This window comes from Manis pentadactyla, chromosome 2, assembly GCF_030020395.1.
Source record: "Manis pentadactyla isolate mManPen7 chromosome 2, mManPen7.hap1, whole genome shotgun sequence".
Taxonomy (NCBI): domain Eukaryota; kingdom Metazoa; phylum Chordata; class Mammalia; order Pholidota; family Manidae; genus Manis; species Manis pentadactyla.
Window position 1 is genome coordinate 213,160,147 of NC_080020.1, and position 23,019 is coordinate 213,183,165.

Below are 23,019 nucleotides of genomic sequence, written 5' to 3' on the forward strand. Positions count from 1 at the left end.
CAGCCTGACTTACACCCTCCACTACTTCCTGCTTGTCTGAGAGTCCTGCCCATCCATCACCTCCACCATGAAGTGGACTTCAAACCTCCCCCCTTATGTCCCTCCATGCCACTGTCCAATGTCTGTCACAGTCCTCTGTCTCCCTCCTGGGCCCTGAGCACCTGACAGCCCTGACTTTGTGTAGAGATTTGCCACTTTTCTCAGGGCATTTCCCCATTATCTCCTTTTGAAAATGAACCTCCGCACTGCCCTGTGAGTTTGCAAAAGAAGATACGGCTCTTCTTTGACTAGGGAAGAGGCTGGGACTCAGAGGACACACAGCCAGGAAAGGGTCCACTCCAGTCCCGGAGCCCCGGAGCCTTTTGGTCTCTTCCCACTGCCTCTGTAATATAGCCGCCTTTATGGAGCCACCCTGTACCTCCTTCTGTAACTATGACCATCTCCCCAGTTCCTCTGTAAGGCCTTGGAGGGCTGGAGTGGGTCTCCAGGCTCCTCTTGTGAGCACAGCCTTATGCCATGCCAACTTGCAGTGAGTTCCATTCTGTGCCTCGCCACCAATAGAGCAAAGGACACCAGACTCTCCTTTTCATTCCCCAGAACCTCAGTTCCTCAACTGCCCCATCAGCAATCAGCCAGCCCTTCAGGCTTGTCTCTGCAGAGCAAGACTGAGCTCTGCCTTAGGAGAACCTTCGCACATTTGAAACAGGGGACATTTAGTAGAATAGATGGAGAAGCCACCATGTAGGCATGTGTACAAAACCCTTTTGCATCTCTTCCTGGAAGCTTGTCGTGAAGGACCTTGGATGTAAATGCACGAGGACACGAAAGCCTCCCTCGCTGTTCCTGGCAGGGGTCTCTGGGAGGCATTTGCAGCTGGTGTGCTAGCTGTCTTCTAGACACACCATCCCACTGATCTGGGTCAGCAGCTGAGCTCTTTTTCTCCCCATCCCAGCTTAACTTCATCTCAACAGCATAAGAGACAGCAGAAATAATCCTGCCTCCTCACACTGTTTCTTATTTTCACTGTGAGGGGCTGTTTGTGGTGTGCACTCTTATTGCTCCAGAAAGAGTTACTGGTGGGATGGGAAGAAACAGCCCATGCTCGTAAACACCTCTTGCCTCGGTCATTCCATGTGGGAGCTTCTTGTGTCTAGACCCCATGCACAGACTTCACAACTTTGTACTAAGTCAATTGCTGTGTCTTCCACCATTGATAATGATCGTAATCGTAATCAGAAATGCTTATTGAGCACTTGTGGTGTGCCAGCCACAACTCTGAGGCTACACATCTTAATTCCTCTGATCCTCACATCACACATGAGCTGAAAGGTAGGTTCTCTTATTATCCCCGCTAGATGTGGAACAGGAGAGTTAAGTTACTTGTCTAAGGTCACAAGAGTCCTTTTATTTTGGACAGGGAGAGAAATCCACAGTGGGAAATCACAGGCCTTCCAGAAACCATCACCCCAACACATCAATACAGATTCCCCTGCCCCCTCCTCTCTCTTTTCCCTCCTGTCTCTCCACCCTCTGCTCCCTCTTTCTGCCTTGCCCCCCTTAAGACTTCTTTGCTTTCCTAGCTCTGCATGAGGCAGTCCCCTGTTCCACTTTAAACTTGACTGTCCTCTCCTGACCTCAGGGGCCAGTGCTGGGGAGACTGTCAGGACCACTGTGGTGGTGCCCACCGGGGCTGCTGAGCTGATGGGAAGGCGGTCGGTCCTCATCCCATGGCAGGAACCCATGTGCTTTGTCCTGTTGCAGCATCTCAGGCTACGGAGCTGCCGGTGGGAAGGGCGGGAAGAACACCATGGTGCGGTCCCACGGCGTGTCTGTGCTGGGCATCTTCAAGCTGGAGAAGGGCGACACGCTGTACGTCCTGGTCGGGCAGCAGGGAGAGGATGCGTGCCCCAGCGTAAGTGCCCAGAGCAGGGCCTTCTCCTCCGCACCCACCAGGCCCTCAGAGGGCACCACCATGGGACCCACTCCTCCCAGGAGCTTGCATTCAAGGTTGCCAGCTCTCACCTTGTCCTGCCAGCAAGTGCCCCTCCATTCCCAGGGCCATTTGGGGGCATGAGAAAACAGGTGGTACAGCTATTGGGGTTTCACACCCCCACAGGGACCAAGGCCGAGGCATGGGTTTCATGAACAACCCTTAAAACTGAAGAATTGGTTGCTACCTGAGTGCACAAATGGTGGTTCTTCTCAACAGACATACAAATTGAAGCCCACTTCCCAAACTTCCTTGCTAGGCCATCATTTTCTTTAGCCCTATTTTTATACACAGGAAAATGCCAGGTTAGACATTTCCCATCCAGCTCAAAAATCACAGACTCATAGCCAAACAGATACACATAAATGCATAGGAAAAGTTCTAAAAGTTGCAGGGTGTCGCTTTTGTGGAGGGACCTGGAGTTTGAGGTGCTTTGTCAGTAATGTCTGATGGCATCACAAAGAATGCATTCATATGTCCTTCATTACTTGTGTGATTAAGACTAAAAAAAAAAATGTAAAGAATAGACTCAGAGCTGGAAGACCATGTAGTCTGCTTCCCCTCTTTCACAGGTGAGAAAATGGAGACCACAGTGGTGAAGGGACTTGTCCAAAGTCACTCACAATGCAGCCCAAAGTAGGGACTCTGGCTTCTACTTTTGCTGTACCCTGCACTTGCTAGGGCCTCTATTTCTACAGTTTTTTTCCCTTTTACACTTACAGCCCATCACTTAATGAGCCAGACTGCCATTGTCTGCAGCCTCAGAGACAGCCTGTCATTCTGACCCAACAGCAGAACTTAAGAAAGCCAGTATTGGTCTGAAATCACCAGAGGAATCAGATAGTGAAGAGGAATGGAGCAGCAGCAGTGCCCACTCCCAGCACCCCAGTTGTTTGCCCCTTGCCTGTGTTGGGGGTAGGCAGGACCCTGCGGTCGCTGGTTGTCCTGGAGGGAACCAGTGCTCTGCAGGGCGTATCTTTCCCTTGGGCCCTGTCCTTGCCTGAAACCAAGGACCTGCCGGGTTCTAGTGCCCAGGACCCAGGGCTCCTCCAAGAACTTATTCAAGAGCAGCTTTGGAGGACAAGGGCTACCTTGTGGGAACAAGGGCTACCAAGAAAGCAATTCAATTCCACAAAATAAACTCAGGAATCCTAAGAGCCAAGCCCCAGGCTGGAAGCAAGGAGTAAAGTACAGCTCACACACACCCCTCTTCCTCCCCAACCTTGCAGGGTTAAAGCAGAGCAACAGGAGTAAGCTTGGCAGGTGCAACCATGTACATGAGAAATGTCTGGACTGCAACTTTTATTTAGCAACTATAATCAGAACTTTCCAAACTGTTATAACATATTAAGTCATTAAATTACAGGCTACTCTAATTTCCACAGGAATTTATTGAGTGCTAATGTAATTCTTTCATCTAAGCAGAAAGATTGCATTGACTTCTGCAAGGGACGTTTACTTGATTGGATTGTAATCAGTTATGTCTTTTCACAGGACCATGTCCTTTTTTTTTTTTAATTCACTTGTAATCTACTTGTTCCTCTGGGTTGCGGCACTTTATCATTTTATTAATCAACCTACTAGCTCTCAAACTTTGTGGATGCCCAGGGAGAGTTCTGAAGCCAATTCTCAGCCAGGAATAGAGGGTAGCCCCCTCTGCTGGTCTGGCCTGGCATAGCATGGGCGTGGATTAGAGAGTAATGGGTCTTCCCTGTTGCTCCAGCCCCGGGGGGTCACTGGGAGAGGGAGAACCACAGCTTACAGCACTGCCTCGGCCTCTAGTCCTCCCTAGGCAGAAAATTGCTGTCTAGAGAGGATCCTCTAAAGAATGATGTGGATTCTAAGAATTAAACTTCAGGATTTGGCAGTTTTGCTGGTTCGACAGCACATCTGTGGAGTTACTCCTCCTGTGTGTCTGGCCACACCTGAGCCTGGAACGGACCCCCCCACACACACTTCCAAGCCTCATCTGGTGGCCTAACTCAAGGTTTCTCTACATCAGCACTATTGGCATTTTGGAGCAGATGATCCTTTGTGGTGCGGGCTGCCGTGGGCACTATAGGCTGTCTAACAGCATCCCTGGCCTCTGCTCCCCAGAAGCCAGTAGCACGCCCCGGTATTGACAATCAGAACAGTTGTCCAGACATTTCCAGATATCCCCAAGGCAGTAAAACCACTGGTCTAGATATTAAATCCCACCACTAGCATCTCTCACAAGGCAAATATTGTGAGGGGCCAGCCCATACCCAGAGAGCTCCAAATTCATTCAAATGTAGTCAGCAAATATCTGTTGAGTACCTACTCCATGCCAGTCATTGTTCTAGGAACTTGGAACATATCCATGAACAAAAAAAAGATCTTTGCTCTGAAGACACATTCATTTCGTGGGGGAGGAGGGCCAGACAAACAATAACCAGTAAGCATAAGGTAATCAGGACTTCCAAAAATGAAAGTATTGGGGCAGAAAGAAGCACAGTAAAGGGAGTGAAGCATGTCGGCAGGTTGCAGTTTGAATTAGGTGGTCAAGGGAAGCATACTAAAAAAGCGATAGCCGAGCAGAGTCCTGAAAGAGAGGAGCAACTGAACAAGTAAAATATCCAGGGCCCCAGCAGAGCAAAAGCCACGTCCCTGAGGAGGGTGAGTGCCTGGTGTGCTCACGGGACAGGTAGGATGGCCTGGAAGGAGCAAGAGGGACAGTGGGTGAGAGAGGAGGCGGCTCAGGCCACAGCGAGGGTATTTGGAAGCTACAGAAGGGTACTGAATTGAAGGTGAGAATAGTGACCTGATGGGATCTGCTGATTAAGACTCACCCTGGCTGCAGTATGGAGAAGAGAGCTCATGGCACATCGGCAGTGAATTCAGTGGCTGTTGCATTAATCCAGACAAGAGATGATAATGGCTTGTATGAAGATGGTAACAGTAGAGGTGGTGAAAAGTGGCTGATTTGGGGCATATTTGGAATGTAAAATCAGAAAGGATTTCTAGCTTGATTAGAGGAGGAACTGAGAGAAAGAAAGGATCAAGGATAACTCAAGAATTAAGCCTGAGCCACTGGAAGGACGGGAGTTGTCGTTCCTTGAATTAGGGAATGCCTCAGAAGGAGCAGGTCCTGGGCAGGACCAGGAGGTCATTGCCAGTCACGCTGAGGTCTGGTAGAGAGCCGAGTGCAGACTTCCAGTGCATGACACAAGATGTGCCGCTGGGATTCAGGAGAAAGATTGAGAGTGGAGAGAAATCAGTGTAAAGTTGAGGCAGAATGAGATTGCCCAGGGAGTGGACCACACTGAAAAGACCAAGGACTGGGCCCTGGGGAACCCCACAGTTAGAGGTCAGGGAAAAGGAGAGGAATCAGCAAAAGGGGCTGAGGAGAAGAAGCCAGGGAAGCAGGAGATTCCAGATGCCGAGGCCCCCTGGAAGTCAGGCGAGGAATGTACATCATGAAGAAGTGGTCGCTCTGCCAAATGCTGCTGCTTTAGGTCCGGCAAGCTGCAGACTGAGAGGCAGCCATTCCTGCCTCCCACTCCCATCCCATTCAGAGTGAGGGATGGACATGAGTCTGGGCCCGAGTTGGAGGGCAGGCCGTCCTGCAGCCCAACAGCTCCCTCCTCCCTCCTCCTGCAGTCTCCAAGCCATCTGCAGAGCTGTTCATGGGAAGAGGGCATCCCCAAGGAGTGGAGGCCCCATTGCTGCTGCTGCTGAGAGGAGGCAGGGAGCAGGGCCTGAGGGACGGACCTCCTCTTAGCACCATCAGTTCAGACGGCACAGCCCCTGACTTACAGCGGAGGAGGCAGGTCCTGGAACGTGAGGCGTCTCACCCAAGGCAGCCCACAGAGCCAGTTGAGAAGCCAGTCTGGACCCCCATATTCTGTGCTCTGCTTGGCCCAGTGGACAGTGCACATTTCCACCCCCTGACCCTGGATTGGCCCTCAGGACATGCCCCTCACATCCCATGCACCCCACGCAGGCAGCTGTTAGCAGGGTTTCCTTCTACCACCCCTTTCCCCAGCCCCGGAGAAGCACTGCCACTGCACACACATAGGAGAGATGTCAGCTCTCTACGATAGCAGTTCAGAGCCTTCCACTCACACTAAATCCACTCTGAAAAATATCAAATTATTTCCATCATTAAATCCAAAATGCTATAAAACAAATTGCATCTTAGCTATTTATCTGGAAGTGTCTCTAGTACTCATTGCCAGCACCCGCTGAGTGCTTCAGCATAAGGAATGGCTTCAAGATGAATTGCCATGTCCACTGGCTGGTTACACAGCAACATTCAATGAAAATTTGATGTTTTATTGGCCTTTTTTCTATTAAATGAAAGAAAAGTCATTTTACTCTGAGATCAGGCTGGTGTTTGGAGAGTTCTTAGCTTCTGTGGCTGACAGAGTGGCTACTCTTGAAGCGCTGCCCTCTTTATTCCAGGGTTCCAGGATTCTGTGTCAACAGAATTTCCAGCACATCCCCAGGAACTCCTGGATGCCTGGACCCACACCAAGACCAGATGTGGACACGGAAGTGAATCTAAATAAAATGACAGCCATTTATTCAGTCCCTAACATGTGTGAGACGCTATCCTAAACAACATCCTGTGCGATCCCAAGTAAATACCACAGCCCACAGCGTCCTCACTCCCATTCCACACTCGGGGGTCAGAGAGGTTGAGTACCTCCTCCACAGCCACCGGGGTGCCTGCTGGGTCCAGGGTGCACACCCTGCTCTCCATGGCCAACAGGGAGCTCTGTTTAGGGCTGTGTCAAGGGATTTCTGGAGGCAAGAAATGGGACAGTAGATGGGAGGAATGAGAGGTCTAAAATGGAGAAATAAATGGGAACAGATGAGCTGAGAACAAAATCCAGGTCTGGCCTCCTGCTGTTATTTTCTCTTTTCACGATGCGGCAGAACTGCAACTTCTCAAAACACTTCAGTGCCCCCCCCGCCCCCCCCACTGCCGAGAGAATGAAGTCTGATTGTGTTAAAGGCCTCTGGCCATGATCTGACTGTCCAGCTTAATCCCTCTGTCTGCTCCCATTTACATACCCCTCCTCTAGCCTTAGCTCACTACACAAGGCCTTGTCATCCCTCTTCAGAGTCCAGAGGATCTAACAGGTCCTCCTGGACCATCTCTCCATCCGAAGATGGACTTTGCTGAGCCAAAGAGATTCCCTGTGCTTTTCCCCAAATACCCACTCACCTTCTTCCCTCTGGGCTCATGTTGCTCTCTACCCCTGGAATGGCCTAACTTTCCTCCACTCCTTGTGTCTAAAATCTCCCTAAATACCACCTCCTGCAGGCAGTCCTCCCTTGTCACCAAACTGCAACAAAGGCCTGCCCCTCTCCTCCAGTGTGCCATGCATCCTCCATCTAAGCTATCTTTGTAGTCCCTCTCTAATACTGCCCAGAGTGAGCGTTATCTTCGTATATTTTTGTCTCCTCAGTGTGACTGTAAGCTGAGAGATGGTCAGACCCCGTTGTTAAGCACAGAAGTTCTGTCTGCTGGGAAGTAGACAACTTTGGGCACAAGCCTGAGGTATTTTTGTTTCTACAGACAAACCGATTAATCCAGAACGTCTGCATTGGCGAGAACAATGTGATAGAAGAAGAAATCCGCGTGAACAGAAGCGTGCATGAGTGGGCAGGAGGGGGCGGAGGAGGGGGCGGAGCCACCTACGTGTTTAAGGTAAGGTCGGCCCGCCGGCTCCCGGAGAGCAGGGACTTCTGGGCGCGATGGTTTGGGATACTCACGACGGCCACGGGAGTGAAACACCTCGGGTGCTCTCAGCGCCATCTAAGGCCCAGAGGTTTAGGCTTCCCTGTCTGTCGGAGGAAGGGCCAGCTCTTCTCTTGCTGAGGAACCACCCGGGTTCACCACGGTGGCTGTTGTCGTCCCTGCTTCAGAGCTGTGCCCTCCTCTGTCCTAAGGTGGACTTTTCTGACATTATTGAAAGTAGGCAAAGCCACCCTGCTAGGTCCTCCACAGGGACAGCGATGCTGAGGGCTTGACCTTGAAGATGTGAGGGTCGGAGCCAGAGACCCCTAAGAGCCGACAGGAAGGGAAGAGCACAGGGACCTGCTTCTGAGCACCAGCAGCCCAGGGCTCTGAGGCTAGTGTGAGAAGCTTCAGGAACAGCGCTGTGTGAATAGCCTCTAATGCCAATCCTTGCCAATCCTTGTCTAACTCCTAGTGATTTTGCATCTCTGATTGTCCCGGGTGGTACAGGAGCTGGGGGCATGGAGCTGATAGGTTTCTGTAATGAGCTCAGAGCACCTCAGACCATGTCAGACCACCGAGATGTAACCCACTGCTCATCAAACACTCAGACACGTTTAAACATCTAAATGGCTCGGGGGTCTCCATGGGGGAAGCCCAGCTCCGTTGCTCAATCTCTGAATGTCTCCCCGACAGATGAAGGATGGCGTGCCAGTGCCCCTGATCATCGCAGCCGGCGGTGGCGGCAGGGCCTATGGGGCCAAGACAGACACGTTCCATCCAGAAAGACTGGAAAATAACTCCTCAGTTCTGGGGCTGAACGGCAATTCTGGAGCTGCAGGTAGATTACCACAATCCCACCCTCTCCCACAACAGTCTCTCAGGACTGTGTGAGCCTTCAGCCAGGCACCATCATACACCTGTGGGCGGAAGGGCAGGCTGTACCTTGTGGGCCCAGAGGCCACCTTGCTGATGTGGGGTTTGGACTTGCAGAAGGTCACTGAGAAAAAGAGGCATGTGGCAGCATTCAGATTGCTAGCCCAACCCTCCCTGGATTTTACCAAATGCAACTGGATGTGAACAGATGGAAGAAATCTGGGCAGTCAGGCCTGCCAGGCCCTGGTGGTCTGTATCTCCTGGCCCTGGGCTGCCAGCTATCATGTATCCTTGCTGGAAAATCTTTTAATAGGATCTCTATGGCTAGGCTCTCTGCTTTCGTTAGTAAGAAACAGCCACACAGAAATGGGGGGCAGGGGGACAGTCATTGAAGAAGATGTGAATTATGATTCCTCAGAAGTCATCCATCTTTAAAAAGAAAATTTCATTTATTTTGTGTTTTCTTTTCTCCATAATCTGAGAGAGGATTTTTGAAGGCATTTAGGATTTGAGATTAATTAAACAAAACTCAAACTTTTTCTTCGATTGAGAGATGGCTAGAGAGAGAAGAAAAAGTAGAAACGGTTGTCGGTTCCATGGTGAGGAATAACCCCAGCAATATTTACAGAGCCCCTCATACTGGCACAGCATTTAGTAAATTACAAAGCACCCCTGCATCTATTATATGTGTGCTTTTCAAAACAATCCTGTAGGGTTTTCCTATTTTATTGTTCCCATTTTACAGAAAAGTCAGCGAGCTCATAGAGAGTTGGTGGATTTTTCTTCTCAACAAGGCCAAACTGTTTCATACTCAGTCCGTTCTTTAAAACGTCGTGTTGTTTGTTTTTATTTTTATGCCCATTATTTTCCGCACATTTGTTTGAAGGCTGCAAGATGAAGTAGGGGGTCAGGAACCACCCCAGCTGCAGACTGTTAGGACCCAAGCATAGGGTGTGATGGTGGAGGGGGAGGGTAGTGAGAGCGGACACGGCACAAGGCTCCCCGCATCCTGATTGGTTTACCGGCTCATGGCCCTGCACATCCATCAGAGCCCACGTGACATCAACTGTCAGTGTGAAAGGCCCACACCCCACCCACCAGCTGGCAGAAGGGAGGCCAGCAACTTGAAACCCCAGCACAGTGCCCCAAAACGTCCCTACGACTTGCCTGGGGGCCTCCTTCAGCTCTGCTTTTCCCTCTTCTACACGGAGCTTGTTCCTGATCTCGGCCTCATGTCCAGAAGCCTGCCTGCCTCTTTCTCCCTGGGCAGCCATTTCTTTTCACAGCTCCCCACACCTAGATGTCCCTCTGCTGCCCGCTCTGGGTCCAGGAGAACCTTGGCCGCAGGTTCTTCCAGACAACCCTTCCAGGCCAGTTACCCCTTAAGGTTCCAGGAGATGCCCCCTCGCCCCCACATTGCTGTTTCTGCAGGTCACCCCCACCCAACATCTGCTGGAGCAGAAAGGGCCTGGGGTCTTTTAGAGCAAGACTGCCTGTTGAAATGTCGTACAAAAAAATATGGGAGGAGAAGGTACGGGTCCTGGAATCTCAAGAGCCAGCAGGAGAGATTGATTGTGGTCAGCCTGTGGCCTTAAGATAAAGTTGCACTCAGCCTGAGCTCTGTACATAGTATTTCCTTTGCAAGAATTCAAAGCAGCCCCAGGCTCTGGGAAGCACAGCTCTGGTGGCTGCCATGCTGCTAGGGCATCACCCACCCCGTCCCCTGCCATCTCTGCTCCTGCCCTTGGAACAGCCCCCTCAGAGCAGGCAGGCAAGACACTGCCTGAGCTTCAGAATGTGAAGCCTTCTGCACACATGTGTTCTGCCTCTCAGATGCCCAACAATCCCTACGCTTGGTGGCTTATAAAGCACTTCACACACTCACCATCTCCTGTGATCCAAACATCAACCCTATGAGGCAAGTCTCACTATCCCCAAGTTACAGGTGAGGAAACTGAGGCTCGGAAGGGGGAAGTTCTTGCCCAAGGTTTCACAGCCAGGGAACAGTAGAGCCCACTGGGCTATCTGGTGCCCAGCCCAGGTCCTGCAAAGAACTTCACTGTGGTGACCCTGGCAGGGTTTTGACAGTTGGCTGCCTGAGGACGGGTGGGTCCTGGTTCTCACTGGGATGAAAAGCAGTTAATGAAACAAAGGCCCAGCATTTGAGGAGAGAAGGCAGAGCAAGTTTAGTTTAGTTTCTGCGCCACCTGTCCGCCCACCTCCTCTGCGTCTGCCCAAGCTGCTGGGGGCTCCCAGGCCTTAGAACCAGGCCCAACCTGAAGCAGGGGTACGAAGCACACTCCCATCTGCCTCTGCGCGGCTGTGGCCAAAGCAGTCTCCCTAGGGCAAGGGGTGTGCTTCTATTTCTCTAGCTGTGGGTTCTGACGGCCCTGGGCCCCTCTGAAGATGAGGCCCCTGGGCGCTGGAGCTGGAAGCCCCCTGAAGCACACCGTGTCCTGCCTCCTGCACCAGGTCAGCAGCCCACCTAACCCAGGTGGCACCTCGGCTTAGGGTTTCTCTGTTTCTTCCTGCAGGTGGTGGAGGTGGCTGGAAGGATAACACTTCCTTGCTATGGTCTGGAAAATCTTTGCTGGAGGGTGCCACCGGAGGACATTCCTGCCCCCAGGCCATGAAGAAGTGGGGGTGGGAGACACGAGGGGGTTTCGGAGGGGGTGGCGGGGGGTGCTCCTCAGGTGGAGGAGGCGGAGGATATATAGGTAAAGATGATTCGTGTTCAAGGTGTCACTCCCCTCCCCTCTTAGTCCTAGGCACCTCACCTCCCCATCCCCTCCCTGGCCCTCGCCTGCTCTCCCCTGGCCAAGTGTGGGCCGCGATGTAACCATGCACGCCGTCCTCCCAGCCCCGCCAAACCGGCCAGAGGCAGGGTGTTGCCTTGCGAGCCAGCATCCTGCCTCCAGGCTTCAACAGCGCCTGCATCACGACGTCTTGTGACCCTTGGTCCCTGCCACCCCCAAGCCTATGATAAAGAGGCTTTGATTTTCCAGATTATTCTGTCTGCCACCCCCAAGGTGGTACTGGCACGAGAAACTTGGAGGCCAGACTCCCCAGCCCCGTGCCTCCCTTCCGATGGCCTGGGCAAAGTCCTTGCCAGCCAGCTCCCTGAGGGCCTGGTTTGTGGCTTCTGGTCTCGCAGACCTTCCCTTCCCTGCCCCAGCCCACAGCTTCCAGAATGGCGCCGCTCTCCATGCTGATGGGTGCTGATCCTGAGGGCAGCTTCAGGCAGCCCCAGCGCAGCCCTTCAACAAGCAGCTGCCACTGGCCCCAGCTCGCCTCTGGGCTTCGGGGCAGAGCAGAAGAGCCTTCGGAAGCTGAGAGGCTGGGAGATGATAGCTCCACCATCTCCACAGATTAGGACATGATGCATGCACGCACTGTGATGTTCTGTCTGTGTTCTGCTTCACGCTGTGTGTAAGATGCTGTGTTATAACCAGATGTTCTTCTTTTCTAAGCCTTGGGTTGGTGGGAGGAGTCCGAGGGGGAAGCCCAAAGAAAACCCATCCCAGCTGAAAAGAGGGACAGGAGTGTAAAGGCACAGGGGCCCATCCCCCCATGCCCCATCCATGACCCAGTGGGGCCAGAGAGCAACTCCTTAGTGCTTCTGCCCTGGCCAGTCTGGTAAGAGGCACCAATGGGCTAACCCAGCCTAGGAACTCCTGCTCACAGGGACTGCTTCCTAGCAGGGCCCCTGATGAGTGGTAGAGACGCCCGGCGGGGGCTGGCTGGACCTGGAGGGGAAAGTGACCCACACGCTGGCATTACTGAGCCAAAGCCAAGTGCTACCTCTGTGCCCTGAGCTCCCTTCCCTCCCACTGCCCCACCCCGGAGGCCCCCCACTGACCGCCCTGCATGCCCCGCTGATGCACACGTGTTCAGACTTGGGCACCCACCTCTCTGCGTTAAACTCTTCTCTGGTTTGCCACAGGCGGCAACGCAGCCTCAAACAATGACCCCGAGATGGACGGGGAAGATGGGGTTTCCTTCATCAGTCCACTGGGCATCCTGTACACCCCAGCTTTGAAAGGTAGCTGCCCTGCCAAGTGGCAGGACCAACCTCTTTTGCTTCTCCCACCTAAAACTTTGGGGCTACTGACTTGAGTCCAGGATACAAAGGCATGATTCTGGGTCGCTTGCAGGCAAGGTTTCCTAGTGCTCATCTCAGCAAGTCTCTGGACGCCAAGGTGTGTGGTCTGATATGGACACAGAGGCAGAAGACTGGCTGTCAGGGGCCCAGTCCTAGAAAGCGTAGAAGCGATCGTTGCCTTACCTGTATCAGCCAATCTGAGGATCATGAATTTGGACCCTCGTGTCTGCCCACAAAAAGGCGCCCACTCATCCTCTGAGCTCCACTCACCAGCTGCACCGGGGACTTCCCTACACACACCACGGCATCAGTGGCAGTGGGACGTGGGAATGGGGACCAGCGAACCCACACCGAGCAGCTGGATATAAAGCACAGAGGGAATGGGGGTGTAGGGTGGTCTCTGCAGCCTCAGGCTGAAGCTGACCCTCCCTCCTTGTCCCCAGTGATGGAAGGCCATGGGGAAGTGAATATTAAGCACTACCTCAACTGCAGCCACTGTGAGGTAGACGAGTGCCACATGGACCCAGAGAGCCACAGGGTCATCTGCTTCTGTGACCACGGGACAGTGCTGGCCGAGGACGGCGTCTCCTGCATTGGTAAGGGGGGTGATGGAGGAAAGGCCCACGGTGGCCACAGATGGCTTCCATGTTCTGGGACACCTCAGACACAGTTCTGTAAGCTTCCTGACCCTGACTGTCTGACCCCAACACGGGTGCTGTAAGGACTGGGCAGGGAGGCCTGTGTGTGAAAGGTGGGTCATGGCTCATGAAGGAGTTCTAAGTCACCCAGTCCCACCCCTAAGCCAGGGCGTGAACCTCACATCCCCACCAAGGGGACATCTCATCTACACTAGAATGCCCCCAAAACCAGGGACCTCACTGCTTCTACCACACACTGTTCCACTGGGTGTGGGGGGAAGGTTCCAGAGCCAGACCCTGCTCCTTCCAGCTTCCATGTCCAGGTCTCCTACTTGCAACACACTTTCAGGTGCAGTATTTGAAGACAGTGCTTCCGACCTCCTGCAAGTCTTCTCCAGATTAAATAACCCATTCACTTCAGTCAGTTTACACAGGACACAGTTTTATGTCTCCTCCCCATCCCAGGGTCCTAAGTCCACAGGTGTTCCAGTTGCCGGTGCACTTTTTGAAACGTAGTGTCCAGGACCAGGCATGATACCCATGTGGTCTGTGCCGCTGTGCCTCTGGGACCCTCCCTCCCGCGCTCTGGGCCCAAGGCTCCTGGGGCCACAGGACAGCCTCAAGTGTTACTAACCGGCACACTCTTTGACTGGGTCATATTGAGCTGTAGTCACTGCAGGCCCCTGAATCTCTTCTGCAGCCACTATTGGCTTGTCTGTCAGCCTCACACTGTCATTGGGCAGTTGAGGTTTTGGATCAAAGTCCATCATTTGATATTTTTCCCTGCTACATGCTCCCGCCACCCAAAAGCTACCACTGAAAGTGGTAAGACCAGAGCAAGCCTGCTTCATGCCCCAGAAAAGGAAGGTGGGCAAGGCGCCTCAAAGGGGAGAGGGGCAGCTCTGCTCCTGGCCGAGGAGGGCGTCTCACCCTGGGCCAGCTCAGAGGAGAATGCCCACGGTCACCGGTGCCCGGGGAACCTGTCTTCCAGTGTCACCCACCCCCGAGCCCCGCCTGCCGCTCTCACTGATCCTCTCCGTCGTGACCTCCGCCCTCGTGGCCGCCCTCGTCCTGGCCTTCTCCGGCATCATGATCGGTGAGTGTGCCAGAGCCCTGAGTGCCCAGTGGGCGTCAGGAGAGCTGACCTGGCAGAATGGAGCAGTGTCTCAGTCTGGGCCACTGATCCTGAGGTATCGTTCTGGTGGGGTGGTGATCAGAGCAGCCCAGGCCAAGCCAAAACAGAAGCCCACCACCCTCCAGCCCCCGAGGACAGCTGCAGCTCCCTAGAGGTTCCCCAAACCTCGGCCCTGTGTGTAGCCTCAGCTGCTCAAGGATGGGGGTCCCTCTGCAGCAGTGGATGCAACAGCTGACACTCACCCCCACCTCCAGGCTTCCCTGTCAGCTCCCATCAGACATGGGCTTCAGTGAGCACACGGCCTGGCCCATCCCTCCTAGTGCCTCCAGCCCCACCCTTCCCCACTCTGAGCAGGGAATGCAGTTCGTTTCTGCGTGTTTCCTCTTACGGCCATGAGCCAAGGCAAGCTGACCCATGGGTTGTAGAGGACCCAGCAGGGTCCAGCCTTACTGCTCTGGCTGCTGGGAGTGCCCAGGTGAGTGGGCAGGGGCCTGAGGGCCAGCAGAGGGGCAGGTTTGGCTCCCAGCAGCGTGTTCAAGCCACCGCCTCTGATGTGAGGGAATGTGGGGGTGGACAGGGCAGCGGCCGCATGCGCTAGTCCCTATGACGCCATCCTGCACAGGGACGGGATGCTAAGAGCTAGCACTCCTTCCATACTCACCCTATGACACGGCTGCTCCCTTTCACAGAGGAGGGAGCTGAGCCCACAGCAGTTAACTCACTCGCCCTGGCCGTAAGTGGTGGGGCTGGGCTTTAAACACAGAATCCACCTGGCACATCACAATTTCACCGTGCCTCCCCGGGAGTTCACCTACAGAATGGTCTCGTGTGCAGTAATTAAAAAATGGTCACTTGCATTAATAAAGCTCTTAAGAATTTTTCAAACCATTTTGTGTTGGTGAATTCATATCATTATGGCAACCCTAGGGGGTGGGGAGTGGGGGGCTTAGGTTACAGGACAGAAGTTACTGTCCCTGCTTACAGAGAAGGAGACTGAGGTCCAAAGAGATCACATGACCCGGTCAATGTCACTCAGCTTGTAAGTGACAGAGGTAGAACTAGAAAACGTCCTCAGGCGTCAGTTTAGAAACCTTTTCCCTTGAGTTTCTCGCCACGCTGACCTCCATCTGTCCACAGTATACCGCCGGAAGCACCAGGAGCTGCAAGCCATGCAGATGGAGCTGCAGAGCCCCGAGTACAAGCTAAGCAAGCTCCGCACCTCGACCATCATGACCGACTACAATCCCAACTACTGCTTTGCTGGCAAGACTTCCTCCATCAGCGACCTGAAGGAGGTGCCTCGGAAGAACATCACCCTCGTTCGGTGAGTGCCCACCACTGCCCTGTGGGGCAGCAGGGGGGGTGTGGAGGGGCATTCTAGGGGGCCAGCTGTCACCCCCACACCATGGATCTTCCTAGCCTTAAGAAGCCGACAAAGCCATCTTTGGGGGGGCCCAGCCCTCTCAGGGGAGAAGGATTAATGTTCAGGGCCATTTGGGGGATGTTTAATCATTTATGTTAACATCCCTTATATTCATGGGGTTTGTACAGTAAGAGGAGAAATAGTTGGGAGGAACTAGGACTCTCCTCAAAGCCCATGCACGTGCCCCCTCTCCAGACTTTTCTGCCCTCCCTCTCCACTGAGCACACTCCACAGAGGGCAGGGCCTTATCTATGAACCACTATTTCCCTGGCAAAGATAGAGCCTCAATAAGTCTGCATGAACATTCAACCCATGTCCTGAATCCCTGGGTGGAATGCACAGCAAAGCCAGGTGGAGGTGCTGCTCCGGAGTGTGCACGTGACCCGCTGCCTCTGCAGGCCTCTCTCGCGGCCTGCCCTCCTCTGCCTATCTTGTCTTCTCCTTTGCACAGGGGTCTGGGCCACGGTGCTTTTGGGGAGGTGTATGAAGGTCAGGTGTCTGGAATGCCCAGTGACCCGAGCCCCCTGCAAGTGGCTGTAAAGGTAAGAGGCAGCTCCATCCTGGGCCTGACCTTGGCTGGCTGGCTCTGGATGGCTCTCGACTCACATCCTGTCCTGACACTGATAGCCTCTCCTCCTCCCTGCCTCCCCTTCTGTGCGCAGACACTGCCAGAGGTGTGTTCTGAACAGGATGAACTGGATTTCCTCATGGAAGCCCTGATCATCAGGTAAAGCCACGGAGAGATGCCCTCCCCTCCCCTACTCACCCCCTCTAAAGAACCCAGGACATTTCCGACAGACATGTCTCCGAGGGAAACAGTGCTGTCCTCCCGCACGGACCTCCTCCCCAATAGCAGACTCCCCCAGATTGTTAACACATCTTACCAGAGTGGAAAGCCCCAGATGGTTGTCTCAGAAAAAAATCTCTGTGGCTTAATAATCCAACTGATATCACTCTGCCTTCAACCAACATCCCTGTGTCATCCACTGGTTCTTTCCCCTTTTTTCTTAAGAAATAGGACGTGCTAGTTTTTGATGGTAGAAGATATAATCTCCCTCCAGGTAAGCCCTTCACCAGTCACAGCTCTTTGGCCTCATGTAAAGGAAATGTGCCCCTAACATGACGGAGGCCACCCACCCTGGTCCACACTGGCTGGCCTGCGCCCTCCCACCTGCGGCTCTGCAGCCCTAACGGGGAATCTCAGTGCCCAGTGCTCCTGAGGGAATCTAATCTGCTCCGACGGCAGATCGCCTTAAGGAGGACACAGGTGTTCACCCTTGCAAGCCAGCAGACTCACAGCCTCCTGACACTGCGGGGCCTTGAACATCCTGACAGGTCGGGGTGGCCTGGGGTCTCCGCCTGGTAGAAATGGCAGGGGAACAAGTATGGGGCAGTGTGTGACAGGCCTGTGGGGTCTGGAGCCCAAGAGGACACACAAAGCAGGCTTAGCAGCTTGCTTTAAAAATGACATTTTCTGATTGTTCACGTAATACATGATTATTGAATAAAACATGGAATGTATAAGATTACGTGGAAGAAGACCCGAATCATTGACTCTCACTACTTGGTGATAACTCATCGCTACTATATGTCCGTGTGTTGTCACCAGCCTGTCAGTTCTGTGTGTGTGCGCCCAAGTGGAGTTCACTGCCCCTGCCCCAAGGGTCCCATTAACAAGAAAACCCAAGTCTTGGGGTCTCTCGGCCCGTGAGGAGTCCACGGCGGATCCACGTGCCCCTCCTCCTCACGCTCTTTCACATGGGGTCCCCTGGCAGGTCTTACAAAGTCCCTGGTGGAAGCAACTTCCCCAGCTTCTGCCTGAGGCCTTCCTCAGAGAACTCAAACATGAATCCCAGTAAGTGAGAGGTCCCTGCACGGGTCTCTGAGAAGGACCTCGATGCCCCTGTCCCCTACCCTTTCTCACCCACGGGCCTGTGCAGCAACCTCCCGCCTCCAACCCAACACTGTTGTACAGACTGAGCTGCCCAGTCTGCTCTCTGGTTCTTCTATCTGCTCAGCAGTGAGATTCTCCTCTGTGTCGGCTCAGCACGGGACCCCTGCTACACACATTTACAGAATGCATTTGTGTAATGCGTAATTATGCAATTACGTAATGCAGCTGCTGAAAACATAACTTTGTGGCCTGCTTTTCCCACTTAAGATTTTCCCAGACGCAGCTCAGTTAAATTCGGTTACCCCCCTCCTCCTCCCTGCAGCAAATTCAACCACCAGAACATCGTGCGCTGTATTGGGGTGAGCCTGCAAGCCCTGCCCCGATTTATCCTGCTGGAGCTCATGGCCGGAGGAGACCTCAAGTCCTTCCTCCGGGAGACCCGCCCTCGCCCGGTGAGTGAGAACCAGTCCTTCCCCAGTTGTCATGCCCAGGAAAGGAGCAGGGGTGGAAGGAACAAAAGCATCACAGTGGGACAAAGGTGTCCGTCCTTGGGCTTCAGTCTGGGGGACTGACCAGGGGAGAGTGGGCAGGAAGTGGCCAATGGCTGAGCTGGGCCCTGGGAAGCTTGTGGAGTGGAATCTCTGGCCTGAATCCATTTTTATGGCCTGCTGATTCTGGAAAACCAAACTAGGGACAAGCACAGCGGGGGACATCCATGCCAGTCTTGTCACTAACTCAGCCAGTTGACTTGGGGAAGGTCACAGGATATCCACTCATTCTGAACTCTACTGTCCTCATCTCTCAAATGGGGACATCCTGAACTTGTAATTTTACTATCAAAATAAAGTGCTGACATATTTAGGAAGGAGCTACTGTTACGGGCTAGAGCTTGAGGGATTGAAGAAACCTAGGTGGGCCCAGGAATGCCCCGCCCCAGCCCTGCTTAGCTGTTAGACAACCATGTGGCTTAGGATAGTCCACCCCCCCTAACCTGAGGCCCTGCATCTGAAATCGAGTGCTGGACTGAAACATCTCTCAGGTGGTTCTAAATTATAAATTATAAAACGCAGCATGCTGGGGGGACCCAGATCCAGCTGCTCACCCCTGTCACTGCCAGCGTCCTCAGGACTTGTTTAACCCGGGAGTTCCACTGCGTGTGGACTGAATGCCACCCCAGAGCCCCTGCGGGAAATGCTGGAGGCAGTGCTCTCTGTACTGGGCAGGACACATCCCGAACCACAAGTGCCTGCAGAGCCTCTGCTGCCAAAGGAGCACCACACCCAGCGGCAGGCTAGGGGACAAGGCTGCTTCCAGCTCCTCCTTTGCCCAGAAAGTATACCCAGGGTGCTGACTGGCTCGATCCACCCGGCTCTCTTCATTACTGGCTTTGCCCCCATCCACACCTCCTCCAACCACACCCACAGGCACGCTCGCAATTCCAACTGCCAACTCTGCTTCTGTGCAGACCGATTAGCAGGGCAGTTAATTTGCTCTGAGCCTCTGAAAACGGAGCCCAGATATGCCTGGCAGGTTAATGCCTGGGGAGATATAGTCCCTGCAGTGCACCAGGCTTGGGGGCATTTGAGACGTCAGCCATCCTCAAGTCCTGAGTGATGGCAGGTCAGACACAGAGACACCTGACTCCAGGGAGACTAGGACCGGGTCCTTCTTGGGTAGGAACTGAGAACATTGTCCTGGAGAGAGAAAAGGTATTTCCAATACTACTGCAAGGTGGATAAATAGTTCCTCCAAATTATAAACTTTACTTTCCCTCAGGAAATGGAGACTGGCTCTCTCACCGTGCCCAGTACTGCTGACCCAAGGAGAGCCAAACCCAGGCCCCTGGCCAAGACCCCCAGCCCCCCACACCCTGACCCGTGACCACTGCAGAGCCCTTAATGAAGCATTCACTCTGTGGGTCCTCATAACCACCCCGTAGGGCTGATGGTGTATGCTGCTCTCACAGGTGGGGACACTATGGCTTGGAAAAGCAGAGCAATTAGCCCAGGTCACCCAGCCAGTAAGGGACAAGCAGGGATGGAGACCAGGCCAGCTAACCTCTGAAACACCCTGCTCCCTGTGTTTGCATGCTATGCTCCAATCACTCGGGACTGTGCACTTTGTCCATATTTACCCATCCTTTCTCTGACCCGCTCTTCTGAGGAGCTCAATTTTAACTCCTGGAGTCTTGCCTCCCCAACCCAGATCCTTAAGCCCAGCCCAGAGCAGTTTTGGTTCCTTATGCCTATGGGACCTGGAATGAGTCACTTCATGCCTCTCAGTCCTCAGCCTTCTCACCTTTAATGTGGAAATAGCTTCTCTTCCCTCTTGACCACACAGGACATAGCACAACGGAGATCATGTACGTTGACTTGGCTGTGCTGCATGTAAGGTGCCGCCCGATGTTCCATCAAGGAGAATATTCCCCTCCCTAAATTATCTCCCCCAAAACTGAAGCATGTCCCAGAGAAGCACAGCTCCTTTCTGCCTCCTCCAGACCCAGACAGTTGCAACAGTGAGTCTCGGGGAGGCTCTGATCTGTAGCGGAGAAAACCCCAGCCAGCATCTAGGCAAATCCTAGTTCTGCTCCTGTCAAGCAGCCAGCCCCCCGGGACCCAGGGAACCACTGCCATGTGCCGAGCATCATGCTGGATACCTGCCTCAGGGACTTCAAAGCTTGCTTGGGGACATAGTAAAAGAGACCAGAACAGAGTGAATATGACATGCCTGATGACATGCTGCTGCACACTATGGGGATTTAGGATGAAAAGGGATGCTAAGAGGGTATGTAGCCTCCAGAGAAGACTTCCCAGAGCTCCACAAGGCAGTCGGGAGGCAGAGACTGCTGCCCCCAGAGTGCGGCGCCAGCATCTTCTGCAGCAAAGCGCCATCACTCGGAAAAGCTTGAGACGGCTCTTCAACTGCCCAGCATTTCCCGAAAACTTTTCTTTTTCAGAGTCCACTTGAGGTCTAGATCTTCTTAAAGAAAATTCATTTTTAAAAATATTTTAAACATTTAAGTAGAGCAGTTTTAAAACAAGATTATCCCCCTTGATTTTCTCACAGGCTTGTTTATAAATTTGGGGCATTCTGATGTTCAAAAAGATTGAAGAGGAAGAATGTGCAGAGTAGATGACGGGGGAAAGGGCAGCTGGCTGCCCATTACACTGACCTGCGGAGCTGCGGCCCTGCAGACACTGCGCCTGCCCACAGAGACTGAGTCATCAGTCCGGACGAGGGGCCCAGGCCTCTTCTTGGTTTAAAGGTGCCCGGTGATTGCTACTGTGCAGCCAGGGTGGAGCCCCCAGAGGACAGCGTGCTGGGTTAGGCCTCCCTGTGGGTGCTTGAAGCTAGAGATCCAGATCTTCTCCCCACAAGAGCTTTTCGTCAGTGGTGGCTCTGTCTCCCCTCAGAACCAGCCCTCCTCCCTGGCCATGCTGGACCTTCTGCGTGTGGCTCGAGACATCGCCTGCGGCTGTCAGTATTTAGAGGAAAATCACTTCATCCACCGGTGAGTCAAAGTGACTTCGCTCTTCCCTCAGCCTTCTGTCAGCCTTCTGCGTGCTTCCCTATGTGTCTCAGGGGCCCAGCTCTCCCCCTCAGAGAAGGATGGGTCTCTCTCCAAAGTCAGTTGGAGAACTCAGCTTCATCCGCCTTTACGATGATTGCTTCCTCTATCACGGCTTCGTCTGCCCCACATGCTGGAGACCTGCATGGGCTACTTTTCACCCATGGAACTCCTGCCTGACTTTTGCAGTGGAATGCTCAAGTCCAACATCACATTAATGTTCCCGCCATCTGGAAGCTGGGTGCCTTGTTACAGGAGTTCATATTTTCAAGTATTTGACTGTGGGTAACTCGAAGGCAAGGACCCTGTGTTATTCACACTCATATCACTGGCATATTCTGGGGGCACAGTAAATGTTTGTGGGATAAATTGGTTTTTCTAAAGTACTCTAAAAGGAAGCATAATGATTATTTTCTTTATTTCTCTCCTTCATTTCTTCCACTCTATATGATACTTGTGTTTAAATAGTAGACATCAAGTCTACATGTACTGCTATGATGTGAGAAATAATACACCTCTTTCCATGTGGATGTTGATGATTTTCTCAGCTGAGAGCTTGATTCTGAAATCTGAAAAGTCAAATAGGTTGTTAAGCTCTTTGCAAAAGCTCTTCCTAACAGTTTGCTTCCAGTTTGGTAAATAACAACCTGATGAACCAACAATCATTTATGAACTCCTGTCTTCACAGAATGTAAGACATGGTCCTAAGAATTAGAATATGCAAGTGCAAAGTAGAAAATGAAGGAAGTTGTGTGAGCGTAGAAATAGAGAAGCATGTAAGTAGATACCAAGCTATGCTTTCTTCCCTAGCAAAACTGGGAAATTAAAGATCAACAAACACACTTGCCTGGGTTCACAACGTCATTCCTAAAACAAGACAGTAAACTCGCACTGATTCCTCTTTTTACTGTCACCTCGTCATTTTGGTCTTCAGACCTTCCTCCTGATTCTAACCCTTTCCAGCTTACGGATCACTGTGCTTGACAGAAATAACAGCAGGAAAGAGGAGCCGGGACCCGCCCTGTGTGTTCCCACCCAAAGCCACAACCCCCTGTCCAGAGTGCAGTCAGCCCCGCCATTGCTGTTCTTGCCCTTTTAGTTGTGCCCAGAACCTTAGATATACCTCAGCTCTGGGCCTTATTGTTGCTCAGACATGAGAAGGCTGTGCTCTTTTTGGAGTTATTCCTTGGTTAGAGCCATCTCTCCATTTTCGGTCAGTGTCCTCTAAGTCTGGACCCATCTCAGAACGACCTATGCAGTCGCTTCAGTGACTTCAGACATGTTCCTGCAGCTCTCGCTGAGCTCATTTCTGCTTTTCTCATCTCCGCCCCATGTTAGTACCAAGTATACAGATTCTCTGGCTGAGGGGTTGTATCCATCTTTCTTCCAACGTTTTGACATTGCTTTCCTAGAGCCATAATATATTGTGACTATACCCGGTGCTCTGTTATTGTAGATAAAAAGATAACAGGATCACATTCTCTCAAGATTCCTATCACTTCTATATCTGTAAATAGTGGCTGAAGGTTAGAATTAGATGCCAGAGTAATAGTTTGTTGCTCTTTTTATCTTTTTCAAGAAATGAAATTGTCAAAAATCGAATCAAGAATGTTATCAGATGACCTACTTTATAAGCAAAGGGCAACTTCTAGCAGAAACTGTCCATCTCAAAGCTTTTCATCT

The 23,019-nt window shown here is 52.6% G+C and overlaps 1 protein-coding gene across 2 annotated transcripts in view; it reads left to right on the forward strand.

Annotated features, from left to right (window-relative positions):
* ALK (ALK receptor tyrosine kinase) overlaps window positions 1–23,019 on the forward strand; it is a 676,956-nt gene that overhangs the window by 636,980 nt on the left and 16,957 nt on the right. The window contains exons 13-24 of one of the 2 annotated variants that reach the window (XM_036903608.2): window positions 1,762–1,912; window positions 7,539–7,670; window positions 8,397–8,541; window positions 11,111–11,293; window positions 12,520–12,618; window positions 13,122–13,274; window positions 14,308–14,412; window positions 15,589–15,775; window positions 16,326–16,416; window positions 16,537–16,601; window positions 18,091–18,220; window positions 21,182–21,279. In XM_036903608.2, the coding sequence (XP_036759503.2) occupies window positions 1,762–1,912; window positions 7,539–7,670; window positions 8,397–8,541; window positions 11,111–11,293; window positions 12,520–12,618; window positions 13,122–13,274; window positions 14,308–14,412; window positions 15,589–15,775; window positions 16,326–16,416; window positions 16,537–16,601; window positions 18,091–18,220; window positions 21,182–21,279 (1,539 nt within the window). Of the gene's footprint in view, window positions 1–1,761; window positions 1,913–7,538; window positions 7,671–8,396; window positions 8,542–11,110; window positions 11,294–12,519; window positions 12,619–13,121; window positions 13,275–14,307; window positions 14,413–15,588; window positions 15,776–16,325; window positions 16,417–16,536; window positions 16,602–18,090; window positions 18,221–21,181; window positions 21,280–23,019 lie in introns of those variants that run through there. The other variant, XM_036903609.2, reaches the window with a different exon arrangement.